The sequence below is a fragment of the Camelina sativa genome, chromosome 4, assembly GCF_000633955.1.
Source record: "Camelina sativa cultivar DH55 chromosome 4, Cs, whole genome shotgun sequence".
Classification (NCBI taxonomy): Eukaryota; Viridiplantae; Streptophyta; class Magnoliopsida; order Brassicales; family Brassicaceae; genus Camelina; species Camelina sativa.
The window spans coordinates 30,083,482-30,097,110 of record NC_025688.1 but is presented as its reverse complement, the minus strand read 5'-3'; the positions used below and the strand labels follow the sequence as shown (position 1 = coordinate 30,097,110).

General features: G+C 40.8%; 4 protein-coding genes and 1 pseudogene across 7 annotated transcripts in view; 3 read left to right on the top strand and 2 right to left on the bottom strand.

Moving 5' to 3' along the window:
* LOC104784468 (piezo-type mechanosensitive ion channel homolog) overlaps positions 1–136 on the top strand; it is a 1,247-nt gene extending 1,111 nt beyond the window's left edge. The window contains exon 5 of the mRNA XM_010509491.1: positions 131–136. Coding sequence (XP_010507793.1) covers positions 131–136 — 6 coding nt within the window. The remainder of the gene's footprint in view (positions 1–130) is intronic.
* Positions 2,026–4,904, top strand: LOC104783392. 2 transcript variants are annotated; one of them, XM_010508549.2, is made up of 4 exons: positions 2,034–2,994; positions 3,804–4,011; positions 4,142–4,271; positions 4,364–4,904. In XM_010508549.2, the coding sequence occupies exons 1-4, from the start codon at positions 2,276–2,278 to the stop codon at positions 4,639–4,641; spliced, it is 1,335 nt and encodes a 444-aa protein (XP_010506851.1). In that variant the 5' UTR covers positions 2,034–2,275; the 3' UTR covers positions 4,642–4,904. The 2 variants fall into 2 exon arrangements, with proteins under 2 accessions (XP_019100687.1, XP_010506851.1); XM_019245142.1 differs by lacking the exon at positions 4,142–4,271 and having other exon boundaries at positions 2,026–2,994; positions 4,364–4,674.
* Positions 5,448–8,590, bottom strand: LOC104783391 (sugar transporter ERD6-like 7). The gene is made up of 17 exons (XM_019245143.1): positions 8,443–8,590; positions 8,280–8,342; positions 8,103–8,192; positions 7,959–8,018; positions 7,770–7,835; positions 7,622–7,687; positions 7,467–7,542; positions 7,329–7,393; positions 7,153–7,245; positions 6,927–7,007; positions 6,744–6,828; positions 6,612–6,655; positions 6,449–6,511; positions 6,246–6,359; positions 6,104–6,163; positions 5,894–6,008; positions 5,448–5,795 (listed from the first exon to the last, which is right to left on the bottom strand). The coding sequence occupies exons 1-17, from the start codon at positions 8,497–8,499 to the stop codon at positions 5,680–5,682; spliced, it is 1,314 nt and encodes a 437-aa protein (XP_019100688.1). The 5' UTR covers positions 8,500–8,590; the 3' UTR covers positions 5,448–5,679.
* LOC104783390 (probable LRR receptor-like serine/threonine-protein kinase RKF3) lies at positions 8,946–11,802 on the bottom strand. Of its 3 annotated transcripts, none has more exons than XR_002037857.1 (3): positions 9,690–11,802; positions 9,361–9,530; positions 8,946–9,165 (listed from the first exon to the last, which is right to left on the bottom strand). XR_002037857.1 is itself a non-coding variant. In XM_010508547.2 (2 exons), the coding sequence occupies exons 1-2, from the start codon at positions 11,594–11,596 to the stop codon at positions 9,518–9,520; spliced, it is 1,920 nt and encodes a 639-aa protein (XP_010506849.1). In that variant the 5' UTR covers positions 11,597–11,802; the 3' UTR covers positions 8,946–9,517. The 3 variants fall into 3 exon arrangements, 1 of the variants encoding a protein (XP_010506849.1); XR_002037858.1 differs by having other exon boundaries at positions 9,724–11,800; XM_010508547.2 differs by having other exon boundaries at positions 8,946–9,530.
* The window catches only part of LOC104783389, a 2,490-nt pseudogene continuing 1,267 nt past the window's right edge, over positions 12,407–13,629 (top strand).

Here is a 13,629-nt window from a genome sequence, read left to right as displayed (position 1 = left end):
GTCTGTAACAGTATAGAAACACTTTGTTATATTTGTACATACTGAGAAAATAGTTCTGAGGGATTTTTTGTTTCTTCTTCTTCTCATCATCTTTTAGTTGATTGTTGTATTGTAAGAGCGATTTATGTAGGTATGACATAGTGAAAAGAGAATTTAACTCTTAAACACACTTTTACAAAATTAATAGCACATACACAACTTTTTGCTATTGAGACACTTTATTAGTGTATAATAGACTCAAATCATCTCCTTTTGTTTCAAAATATAGGGTGTTTAGTTAAAACAGGCATATTAAAAAATATGTACTTTTAAAAAGTTTAACCAATCATAAAGAAGATTGAATAATATAATATATAAAATTAATCTTAAAGTTGCATGGAAAGTTGGAAACATCGAAACAAAAATACTTATCTAAACATACTATATTATGAAATGGAGGGAGTATATTCCAAACACTCCTATTGCTATCGCACATCTAAGATGAGATTTACTATTTACTTAAGACTTTCAGACCCCCCATCATCATCCTCCTTTTTTTTTTCTTAGTATACCAATAAAACACTTCACCTAACTCACAACAACGCAGTTTCTCTATCTAACGTAAAATACCTCCTTTCTCTCTAAAAAAAACCTAAAACCCCCTTTTTCTTCTCTCTAGCCAAAAACTATCGCACCAAGGTTGACCGACTCCGGTGGCTTCTTCAGTACCGGAGTCGGATTTCTCTCTTTAATTTTCCTTTGTTTCTTTCTTTAATCGGCGCATCCATCTTTTCTTCTTCCAACGCCATCAAATCTAGAATTTTCAGATCTAGAATTTCTAAGCTTAGATCTTCCTAACATTGGGTTCAGCTTCTTGGCTTTTGTTTTCTCCGTCAAGTTTAGCTTCAGATCTGGCCGGTTCATGGCTGAGGCAGTCCAACTGCTACTTCACTGCCTCTGATGAAGAATCTTTACTAACGCAGATCGAGATCTCCTTCCTGTTTCTCAAGAGTCGTTCTTCCTGAATGGTCTCTAGGCTTTGGTAGTGTCTTACCGCCCCTGGTAGCTCCTCCGTGAAGCAGCATAAAGGGTCCCACGGCATGTTCATTCGGTTCTAACTTGTGGTAAAGGAGATTCTTGGAAGTTAATCTGTTGTGTGTTTTTTCTTGTCTCAGATTTGTTTTAATTGTCATCTTAAGATTTAGGTTTTAAGTTTCTTTTTTTGGATCTCTTGATTCTGTTCCGGAAAGTAAAGAATAGATGTTTGTATAGTCTGTCTGTCTGGGTTATTTCCCCTTAGTTCGCTTTATTTGGTCTTAAGTCTCCAGGAGTGTTCATGTACTCGCTGACTTTAGTCTCTCGAAGGATTGTTTTCTTTGCCAACTCTTTGTATTTCACCTTGTTAGAATACTATGAATGAAATCCTATTGACGGAAAAAAAAAAACTCACAGCAACGCTCTCTCTCTATTCCAAATCCTTTGTTCTTTTCTTTTTGACTTTTTTTTTCTTTCAAAAAAATCTAAAACTAATGATTATGATATCAATTCCTAATTTAATACTACTAGATACTACATATTACTCCAATTTTAAATTACAGAGCAGTTGGTCCACATCACATATGCTTGAAATCAATACCAAAAAAAGAAAGAAAATTGTATTATGATTTATGAATGAGGAGGTCCTCCATGTCAAAATAGGCCGGGCCCCAAAGCTCTGCTGTATTACCATGCATTATTTTGGAAGTACAAAACAACCTAACCTAATTTATTAATTTGCAAGAGAAATCCATTTCAATTTAATTTCTGGGAGTTGTTAGTTTCCTTTTCCGTTAATTATTTCTCTTTAAAAAAATGCTCCCTTCTCGTCCTTTTCACAGTAGTGGTTTAACGTCCATAATAATTGTATACAAACTTTTTAATTAGTTCGTAAAAAGTATTTAAAATCTTTAAAAAATAAACGATGAGCTGATAAGCCACGTAAGCCAAGACCAATTTCCAAGAAGAAGAAGCTTGCCTCTTTTTTATAGGACGCTCTAAAAATCTCTTAAAAGCGTCCACAACCTCCTCCTCCTTACCTTGTGTGTATCATATGATTCCAAAAATTCTCTATATCTCACTTCTGAATAAAACCACCCCAACCAAAAAAAAAAGAAAGAATAAAAAGAAGAATACTATATAATTACATATATCTCTCCCTCTCTCTCTCATTCTCTTAAAGTATGTATGTACTCTCACTATTTTTAGACAATATATAAACTTAAATGCGATCGCCCTTTTCTGGCTAGCAGCTGATATCATGTTGAACCTCATTAGTTTCCTCCGACGTCGACTCCGGAAAGACAGAATATCCGTCAACCACCACCGCTCTCGTGATGGCTCCACCGTGGGTTCCCCTGAAAGCCGCCATCATCATGTGTTTTCATCCGCAGCCGCCATCCACCCAAACCCGGAGAAAGCCATCACAGTGGCCACCTTCAACGCTGCTATGTTCTCCATGGCTCCCGCCGTTCCCAACAACACGGGTTTGCTGCCACTCCGCTCCAAGTCATCCGTTGACCGCCCCAAGAGCATACTCAAGCCCATGAGCCCCGCCTCCTCCCCTTCTCATCATGACTCCAGAAAACAACAACAACTGAGGTTTGCCAAATCCAGGCTAAGGAGGGTCTCCATAAATCTCCCCGACAACGAGATCAGCCGCCAGCTCAGCTTCCGGGAGGATCCTCAGCACTCTCCCCTCAGGGCTGCTTCTCTCTCTTTCTCCGGAGAGATCGGTCTCCGGAGCACCAGAACGGCTCTGGAAGTGCTGAGGGAGCTAGACGCAGACGTGCTGGCTCTGCAAGACGTCAAGGCCGACGAGGCTGACCAAATGCGACCACTCTCGGATCTCGCCGCCGCGCTGGGGATGAATTACGTCTTCGCCGAGAGCTGGGCGCCCGAGTACGGCAACGCCATTCTCTCCAAGTGGCCCATCAAAAACTCCAATGTTCTGAGAATCTTCGACGACACTGATTTCAGGTTTATATACATATATTAATAACTAACTCCTCTCCTCTTTATCAACTAAAGCAAAGAAAACAAAACTAGCTAGCTCCTCTGTTTCTCTTTTGTAACCTTTAAAAAAAAAAAAAATGGAGTCAAAGATAATATAACTACGTACGTAGTATTAGTTACCTTACCTCCTAATAAGAAGCTAGTAGTAATTAGATTAAGGATAGATAAGAAATATTGTGGGTTCAATCCAAATCTTTCTTTTATCTAAAATTTTTATATTATAAATTGATTATGATGTGCGGCGACTTTTGTACCAATAAGAACCTAGTAGTCATGGTCGTCTCGTGAGAGTATCAAATACATTACAAACACGTATAAACAATGCACACTCAGTTTTTTTTTTTTTTCCTGTGAATTGACTCTCATAACAGCTGTATATTCTTAGGGACAGCTTCGAATGTCAAAACATATATTTTGTCTGAATTTTTATTATTGTTTTTTTTTTTGTAATTTTTTTTTATTATTGTTATTTTTGGTATAAAGATATCTCATGGCCGGGGCTCCTGTGACATATTTTCTTGGCAAATTTCTTTCTTTCTACCAAATTCACAATAAATAAATGTCTTTTTCTATAAAATTAATTAATTTTAATCAAAATGGTGGCAGACAGAGAAAAAGGTGGTGGTATTATTTGCGTGTTAGTTAGTATAAATTTTGTTTTTCCTGTAAGAAAGATACCTAGCTTAGCTAGTGCGTACGCGTTCGATTTTGTTGCCCCTTAATTGATAATTATATTTTTTATTAGGGTTCATTGACTGATATTTTGATTATAGGAACGTGTTGAAGGCGAGCATAGTTGTTCCGGGGAGCGGGGAAGTGGAATTTCACTGTACTCATCTTGATCACTTGGACGAGAAGTGGAGAATGAAGCAAGTCGATGCTATTATCCGATCTACCAACGTACCTCACATACTCGCTGGTGCTCTCAATTCTCTCGACGAATCCGATTACTCCCCTGAGAGATGGACCGACATCGTCAAGGTATGTATTTGTTGTATACATTATCATTAGCAATATATATTATGCATATATAATTTTAAGCTGTTCGTTCGTTTAATTTCAATGAATCAATTTAATATATATATATATATATATATATATATATATATAGTACTACGAAGAGATGGGTAAGCCGATACCAAAAGCGCAAGTGATGAGATTCTTAAAGAGCAAAGAATACACTGACGCTAAGGACTTTGCTGGAGAATGCGAATCTGTGGTTGTGGTCGCCAAAGGCCAAAGTTAGTGAGCGTGCCGTCAAACAACTGCGCTGTTAGTTTCTTATCTTGGTTAATTTAATTAGAGTCTTAATCACCGATGAAACGTATGACAGGTGTACAAGGGACATGCAAGTACGGGACACGCGTTGACTACATACTTGCTTCCTCGGACTCACCGTACCAGTTCGTGCCAGGGTCATATTCGGTGTTGTCTTCAAAAGGAACCTCGGACCATCACATAGTGAAAGTCGATGTTGTCAAAGCTAGATCGATCAACGTCGACGAGCAACGACCGATTAGACCCAAACAGCAGAGAGTTTCAACGACTATGCATTATAATAACTCGTCTCTAACAAAGGCCTCGTGGAGGACGCATTACTATAAGGCGTGAACAATCTCTAGACCATATATATATACTACAAAACGTTTACATTACACGTACGTTTTTTTTTGGAATGCTTATTAACACAATTTGAGATCCGTGTATCATAGCTACGGATGTCTCTGTGCTGGACCATGAAGTCTGATTTACTTTCGCCTAGCTATTTTTTTTTTGTTTTTTTTACATTCTTTTGGTCTGTTTTAATGTTGGCTTGTTTAACCGATACGTATTATTGTATGCATTGAGTGAATAAAAACTCTTCCTTACTTTTATCATTTTTTAGTTTCTCAGTAATGAAGATTAACTTTCTTTAATAAATTGACGGAAAAGGAAGAAGAAATGGTCCAAGTTGGTGAGTTGGTAAGATAGGACTTTGAAGCAAGTCCTTAATTTGCCATAACTGTGACTCGAGTTTCTATACGGCCTCGAGCTAAGTTAACTTCATTCGCAGGCTACACAACTGTAACATGATTTTATAGATAAATGTCCTTTATTTGTAGAGGCAAAATAGATATAACTATTTTTATCGATCGTGTAAATAAATCTCAAACCATGTAGTTGTACTTGTAGGTGCAAATATATTAAAGAAATTACTACACCGAGTAATGGATGACTGAATACTGGGGACAATAAAGATGAAAAATAAATCTCTCCACATCTGATACTAGTATAGGAAAGCAATAATAATGAATCGGCCGGGTAATACGAGTACTCTTGAAGAGTCTTCTCAGAGGCGGCAGAGGTAATAAGAAGGTAAGGTTTTAATTTCTTTGAATATACATTCTCTCTTTTGTTAGCAACGATCGAGAAGACTCTTGCAATGAAAGATTACAGAGGATATAGGAACTATGGAAAACATCAAAATCTAAGGATCCGCCTTTTGAACTCGAAAGTGCGTATTAATAAGACAATTAATAGAAAGCGAGAGAGAGAGAGAGAGAGCGATTGATAACAATTCATTAAAAAGCAAAGAGGTTCAAGATTGCTACTTTAGGTCCCAATTGTTAATAGATAAGAGAACACCTAGTAAAAATAACATCCTGTGGACTATGGATTGACCACAGCTTGGATCTGCTCCAGTGTCTTCCCTTTCGTTTCAGGCACGATGACAATGACGAAGACGATGGCCAGGGCGTTAATGGCAGCGTAAATGATGAAAGTTCCTGCAGCAACATATATTGTCTTCAGTGTTTGAGGATTGGCAGGGAAATCTGAGATTAAAGTAAATATGATTTGAGAGAGAGACAGAGAGTTACCGTACCGTAAGAGCTCCAGGACATGAGGAAGTTGAAAGTGTAAGAAACGGCCCACGCTCCAAACCAATTCACCAGCGTCGCCATGCCTCCTGCTACTCCTTTTATGTTTATGGGAAATATCTACAACAGTCGGAATTGGTTTATTAAATATCTGGTATATATCAAGTAAGAAGTAATGTATAAAGTCCCTCTCAGGGATGACAACATTTAATTACCTCAGACATGACCACCCACGGCATTGCTCCCATTCCTGCTGAGAACGATCCTATGTACACCTGTTCTCACCCCACCCCACCATTTTACTTTTGGTGCTTGCTAATTAACAAATCAATTTGTGTTGCTGAAAAAATCACTTACCATTATACCAACAACAGCCAGGACCGGGACTGCTTCCTGTGCCAAGTTGTGAACCTTGAGATAGAATGAGACTGCTGTGATCAAACAACCTACCACTAAACCTGTCGCAGAAACCTGCCACAAGTCATTCGAGTTAGTTATGTTCTGTTATGTTATGATCCTCTCTGCCAACGGCTTTTGAAGGCTCTTTTTTATATATATACCAGTAGCAACGGCTTTCTTCCGGCTCTGTCAACTATTGGTGCATTAAGCGCAGTGATTACCACCTGGTTTGGTTTGCGGAGAAATTAAAAACAAAAAAAAAAGAGAGTAAGAATCATTTTGTATACTATAAATTTTAGTAGACAAATAATAAAGTGGGGGAACCTGAAGCACAGCATATATTATCATCCCAAGTCTTGTGGGGAAACCTGACGACGACACAAAATATATGGCTGATTAGATGATACAGGTTAATATATAATTCAAGAATCTCTATGTATTAATTAATATTATTACCTGCTTGCTCAAATATCGAGCTCGTGTAAAAACATATTCCGTTGATTCCTCCAAACTGCTGAAACACCATCAACCCGAATGCTATCTGCTCCAACAAAGCATGCAAATTGGTGATTTGAAATCGTGGCCAAATAATTAAGATTTGATATTTAATTATGGTGAAAGAAAGCGTGTGTGTGTTACAAGAACAGAGCGTATGTATCTCCTCTGAAACAAATCCAGCATCTTAGCTTTCGGTAGCCTTTCCAGAGTTTCGATATAATCCTGTCAAGAAAATCATTGAGATATATATATATATATATATGGTGAAATGAAAGGATTGTTGCAATAACAGAGCTTTTTTATTTATCTTAATTATTTCATCAAATTATGATGAGATTCAAGAAGACAAGAATGAAGATTCCAAAACCTGAATCTCTGCTGCCTCCTGCGAAATATCAGCCTTCTCCCCACGGAGCTTCCTCAGCGCAGCTTCAAACTCCGCATCACGCCCCATCTTTGCCTATAATAACACATGCATGTACGACTAAATTTCACAAGAAAAGATGCATGTGCGTGCTTTTTTATTTTAAGGTGCCTTCTTACCAGCCATCTTGGAGACTCAGGGATTAAAAAGAGGCCAAGAAAGGATGCAGCGCATGGGATGATTCCTGTAGTCACATTGCACATTATTACATCACATGGAGTCCTACTTACTACTTAGGGAGCACATAGATTCCGTACCTATTAATGCTAACACCCTCCACGTCACTAGTGTGCCTATAATGAAGGAAACCGACACTCCAGTGCAGATCAGAATCTGCAACACAAGAGGGTAACTTGGATTCAGAGTTCCCTAACACAATAAGGGAGACGACGACACAAAAGATCTTCTTTACCTGATTCAGTGTGGTTAGAGCCCCTCGGAAGGTTTTTGGTGCAATTTCTGCTATAAATATTGGTACCTACCATCACCTTATTAATTATTAGCATGGATATATATAGCTAGATGTTGAACAAATAATATATCAACCTGAGGGGGCTCACCACATAGGAGAATGCTCCCATTCCATATCCCGTTGCCAGTCTTCCGAGGTCCAGAGTCACTACTCCCTTTTGATTGAGACACCATTTAACAGAAAGAGAGATACATTAGGCAAAGAATATATATATATATATATATATATATATATATATAAGAGCCGCGTAGGCACTTTTTGGGATCATGAGTAAGACCTTGGCAAAGAAGATTGCTAGCCACCCGACTACACAAAATGCAGAAGAAACTCTCATCGCCTGAGTTCAAATCCACCACAAGTAAGTAGGCATATAGTCAACAACAACACAATTAAAGGCGGCTATGGTAAAAAGTTCACTTACCCCCTTTCTTCCAACTAAATCAGCTATAGGCCCGCTTGTTATAGCCCCAATCATTGCGCCAAAAGTTAGTAAAGAGCCAAAGAGTGAAAACTGCGGAATCCAAGGTAGAGAAAAGTAAGCAAGTTTCAGTGATCAGTTGAAGCTTTACATTCTTTCCTTGAAGGATTATGTATGTACCTCAGCTATAGTCAGTGAAAGGTCATTCCTAATTGCAGCTTGAGTAGGTGAAGAGAACCCCGCCTGAATCAAAACCAATTTTTAGTATAAAGTTCATCAGCTAGCTGAGAGGCCTTTTTAGACCAGTTGGTGATCTTCCATGGATCTAGCTAGGTTCACTTACACAAGAGCCAAACGCAAAAGAACCACAGACCGCAACAAATGTACTGAGATAAACCATCCACGGCTGCTCCGGTTATGATCCAGCCATATCCTTGTGCACCAATGGTTCTCTGACGCCATCACTAGCCTTCGACATCTTCATGTATTATTATGTATCTCCCTTGTGGACTAGTACTAACTCAGAACTGCAAAAGAGACGAAGCCTGAAGCAAAAGTTGAGTAAGGAGACAGAAACATACAAAAGAAGAGCAAACTGGAAAAGGGGAGGACGAGATTTAAAGATAACTTTTTTATAGGTAATAGTGACCCTTTAGGCAAGAAAGCTTTGTGGGATTTGCTACCAAAAGATGAAAGCTGTTTTCTGTCTTTTTCCTAAATAAATATAAGAGCAAACATGGAATAAAATCCAAAATTTGGGTCTCATTTTGTGTGTGATAACCATTAGATTAGAATATAGCTAATGACCATGTTGAGCCACTTGGGGAAGTTCAAACAAAATTTGAGTACATAAACTAATATCCATATCCATTAAACGAATACTCTGTGTACTAACAAACATAATCTGTAAGATACATACTACTAAATGTCTTACAAAAAGTAAATCTGAATACGCAAATGCATTCAAACACATGCTTTTAGTGGCTGGCGTGGATTGGACAGAGACAGACACGTGATGTCTTTGGCCTCTTGTCAAAAACTTGATCTCAGTTTTTTTCTGGGAATCCTATGAATTCATCCAAGAAAACAGAAAATATCAGGCAGAGATCAGATCTGTCTTCTTTATTCTTTCTTGTTCACATCCGAACACGTGACTGTTAATGATATAGCGATCCTACTTGCTTATGAGTTATGTAACTCGATCGATCCTTGAAGATAAAATTCGTAGAAAAACATAAAAGAAGAATTAAAGATAAACCACCAGCAAAATTTGATTGTTATGACGGTAGCGGAGGGGAATACACCGGAGAGAATCAATGAAAATGCTGTACGTGTATATCTCATCAGGGACCTCCTCCGTATCTTTCGTGTCTTACTTTTTCTATCAAGCTTTTGTCGCCTTACATGTGATACGTACACTAATTCAAGAACCTGTGTATAGCATCCGATAAAAAAGTTCAAAAATGTTACAACGGGTGACTTTATTGGAACAACAGTCTAAATACTACTATACGTAAGTGACATTCGCACCAAAAAAATGAAATGAAATGAATGCACACTAAACTAATATCTACAACAGACAGAGGTTACATATTTGTGTTCCCAGAGGGTCCAATATCATCACCTCCGAAGGAGAAGGCCTGATATCCCGTGGGGCTAGTGAGCTTCCCTGAGCCGCTGCTGCTACTAACAGAGCGGTCAATCTCATCCCTACAAGCCACCAGAGGGATTGGCCGTTGAGGTATAGAGATTACAGTGAACTCATTATTCTCCAGCATTTTCACCACTTGATCCATTGTCGGTCTTGCGTGGAGCTGAGGGTGAGAGCACAGCACCGCTATCAGCACATACTTCTCCAGAACCTCTGGAGGTCCCTTCTCTGGCATCCCGTCTTCCACCACGTCCAGTGTCCTGCCTTCTCTCACCAGCGACCATGCCCAGTCTGCCACTGACACAGGCTGACCCTCCTCGTCTGTCACGATCGCCTTTCTCCTGCTCAGAAGCTCCAGAAGCACCACTCCAAAGCTGTACACATCGCTTTTCTCTGTCAGCTGACCGTAGAGTGCGTACTCTGGCGCCACATATCCCATTGTGCCGGCCACACGGGTGCTCATATGCGTCATTCCTTCGGGGTTGAACTTGGCCAGCCCGAAATCGGCAACCTTGGCTTCGAATCTCTCGTCCAAGAGAATGTTGCTGGCCTTGATGTCCCTGTGGATAATGGAAGGCTGTGCGCCGTAGTGAAGATAAGCGAGACCTCTGGCCATGCCAAGTGCGATCCTCTGCCTTAAGGGCCAGGGAAGCTGAGCCTCCTTCAAGTCTCCAAAGAGATGGTCGTGAAGACTACCGTTAGTGACAAGATCGCACACAATGATCCTCTGGTGGCCTTCGTAAGGGGTGGTTGCTGTACAGTAGCCTCTGAGGGCCAGGAGATTAACGTGGCGTATGCTGGCGATGACCTCGACCTCGTGAGCGAAGTTCTCGTCCCCTGTAGCCGAGCAGTTCTTGAACCTCTTAAAAGCGACCTGGGTGGCGTCGGGCAAGACCCCTTTGTAGACGTTACCGTAACCTCCCCTGCCAATGATGTTGTGGCGTGAGAAATTGTTGGTGGCTTTCTTGATCTCTTCGAAGCTGAATTTGACAAGAGTGGTGCTCTCGCTCATGGAATCTAGCCTAGACTGAGTAGGCTTGAAAAGTATCTTCTTCTTCTTCTTCCTCTTCTTGAGCCGCCGGGAGTACCAGAACCACCAAGCGGTGATAACCAAAGCAGAGGCGACGAGAGAGACAGACAAGGAAACTGCAATTTTGAGCTTCTTACGACCACCGGAGGAGGAGGAAGAGGAGGAGGAGGCGTAATCGAGCTGAAACAAGCATTTGGCGGTGCCAGAGTCGGTGGGACCGTAGGGATTGGCGAAAGCAGCGGCGTAAATAGAGGGGAAGGAAGCACAGTCGGAGACATTGTTGCCGAGGGAAGGTCCGGAGAGGTAGGCCTGAAAGGCGGAGAGGCTCTGAGTGCAGGAGGCGCAAGGGGTATTGCTCTGGAGAGAGGTGTTACAGCGGATGAAGGTGGTGGTGAGGGAGGAATTAGGGATGAGGGATTCGAAGCGAGACCTGGTGGTGATGTTCATGCATCCCTGAGAGATCCAGGGCGTCTTGAAACCACACTTTGATCGGACATCGAAGCCAGGGAGAAAATCGGAGATGTTAGACTGAAGAGCATCCCAGCAGGAGGCGGCAGAAGCAGCGGGAGGGAGGAAGGAACCAGTCTCACGGAGATGGTGAGAGTAAAGGAGCCGCAGCCCTTGGAGTAGGTACTGGCATGTGTTTGGGCCATCCGGTTCTGGACGCCGGAACGGTTGGAGGATGGAAAAGTCCAAAGGACACGACGAAGAAGAAGAAGAAGACGAGTTCTTCTTCTGAGCGGCCACGAAAGACGAGGAGGAGGAGAAGAAGAGGACCAAGACAACGACGGCGATTCTACCACGGAGAAGCAACATCTATCTATACAAAAATCAATCTTCTTGCCCCCCCCTGGCAATTGGCAAAGCAGACGAAGAAGAAAGATTTACTTACTACTAATTAATTTGATGACAGAGAGAGAGAGAGAGAGATTCTTTTTATTTCTCTAATTATTATTAGTCTTCTAAATTAATGTCTAATCCAATCTTATTTTAGTCCCACTCCCACCCACCTAAAAGACATTATTAGTATATAATTTTCGTTTTATTCANAAAAAAAAAAAAAAAAAAAAAAACTAACCCCAAATTCATTGGGTCCGTCAATCATCTCTCCGGCACTAAATAAAAGAAGTTGCATGAGAACTTTCCCGTCACTTTCTTCTTTGATATATTATTATTATTATTCAATGGGTTGGGTCGGGTCGTCTCGGTGCGCTAGCTAATCTATTCTAATCTGATGAGTGAATAGTGATGATGATAATATTAATTATTCTTTGATTGGAGCCCCTGAAAAGGTCTTACTTTCCCATTTCTGTTTCGTATTTTGCAAGCCTAATTGCATTGTTTTTTAATTTATCACCTGGGAACAGTCAGTCGTTGCTAGCTGCTCACAATTACTTATACTACTCAGTCTACGCGTGATGGCGGCCGGCCATAAAAACAAAAAAAATAAACACACTGACTCCGTATATTCCATTTGACCGTGTGAACTAATCAATACGAATGCACGCACATCAGTAAAAAAAAAAACACTTACTTATATTTCGTCATATGGGCCTCATAACTAGAAGCCCAATAACAGCTGTTTAAAGAAACCCATTAGAACCGAAAAGGGCCGAGGAAACAACCTCTCTCTCGCTCTGAGATGTCCATATCAATTTCAATCTCCATGAATGAAGAAGCGCATGTGGAGAATCTCACTGATTACCCAAATCTCTGACCTGCTGTGCCTATCTCGCGGCTCTTCTTCAACCTTGAAGACTCTTGACCCCATTCTCCTTTACCCTCTTCAGGTCCCCTGTACACCCTCCCTTCCATCAATCCTCTGATTTTACTTCCGGCTTGAAACACCAGTTGTTGCGCTACTCCCACGATTCCGATAAGGTTGCTACTGTTTTGGACTCGACCAAAATCCAAGGCGCCGCATTTGTTGAGCTCCTCCGCCAGTTACGTCCGTGGCCCGTTTTGTCTCAAGTGGTAAGCTTTTGACTCTCTCTCTCTCTCTCTCTGTATTCGAATTCAGGAAATTTACTCTCTTGTTTTGTTTTTTTAAATCCTTATTTGCTGCTGTGTGGTGTTGCCTTGCAGGTCTTCGACTGGAGAAGAAACAAGGCACTACGCGATGGGATTCCTATGACTGCTGATGAATACGCCAAGGGTATTACTATTTCTGGTAGGTTGAAGAATGTGGATATGGCCCATTCCTTGTTTGACGAGTCTGCAAAGACAACCTCAGTCTACAATGCTTTGATGGGTGCTTACATGTGGAATGGTTTGGCTGATCAATGCAAGCAGCTCTTCCTTGAATTTGAAGCTCAAGAAGAGCACTCTACCCCATCAGTCTCAACTTATAACATCCTCATTTCAGTCTATGGCCGTTTGATTATGGTTGATCGAATGGAGGCAGTTTTCCTCCAGCTTCAACAACTCAAAATCCTTCCGGATTCCAGCACCTACAACAACTTGATTGCTGGGTATATCTATGCTTGGAGTTGGGATAAGATGGAAGCAACTTTTCAGATCATGAAGAATGGCGGCCTCGTTAAGCCTACCCTTGCCACTCACTTGCTGATGCTCAGAGGGTATGCAAACTCGGGTAACCTGGTTCGGATGGAGGAGATGTATCAAGCTGTGAAGCGTCACGTTGACAGGAATGAGATTAAGTTGCTCGAGTCCATGATATGTGCATACTACAGGAGTTCAGACAAGGATAGGATCAGAAAAATCAAGACTTTATGTAAGCTTATTCCCAAGAAAAGTTACAAGCCTTGGTTGTATGTGCTCTTGATACAGCTCTATGGACAAGATGATAATCTACACGCCATGGAGAACTTCATAGACCAGGCTATTAC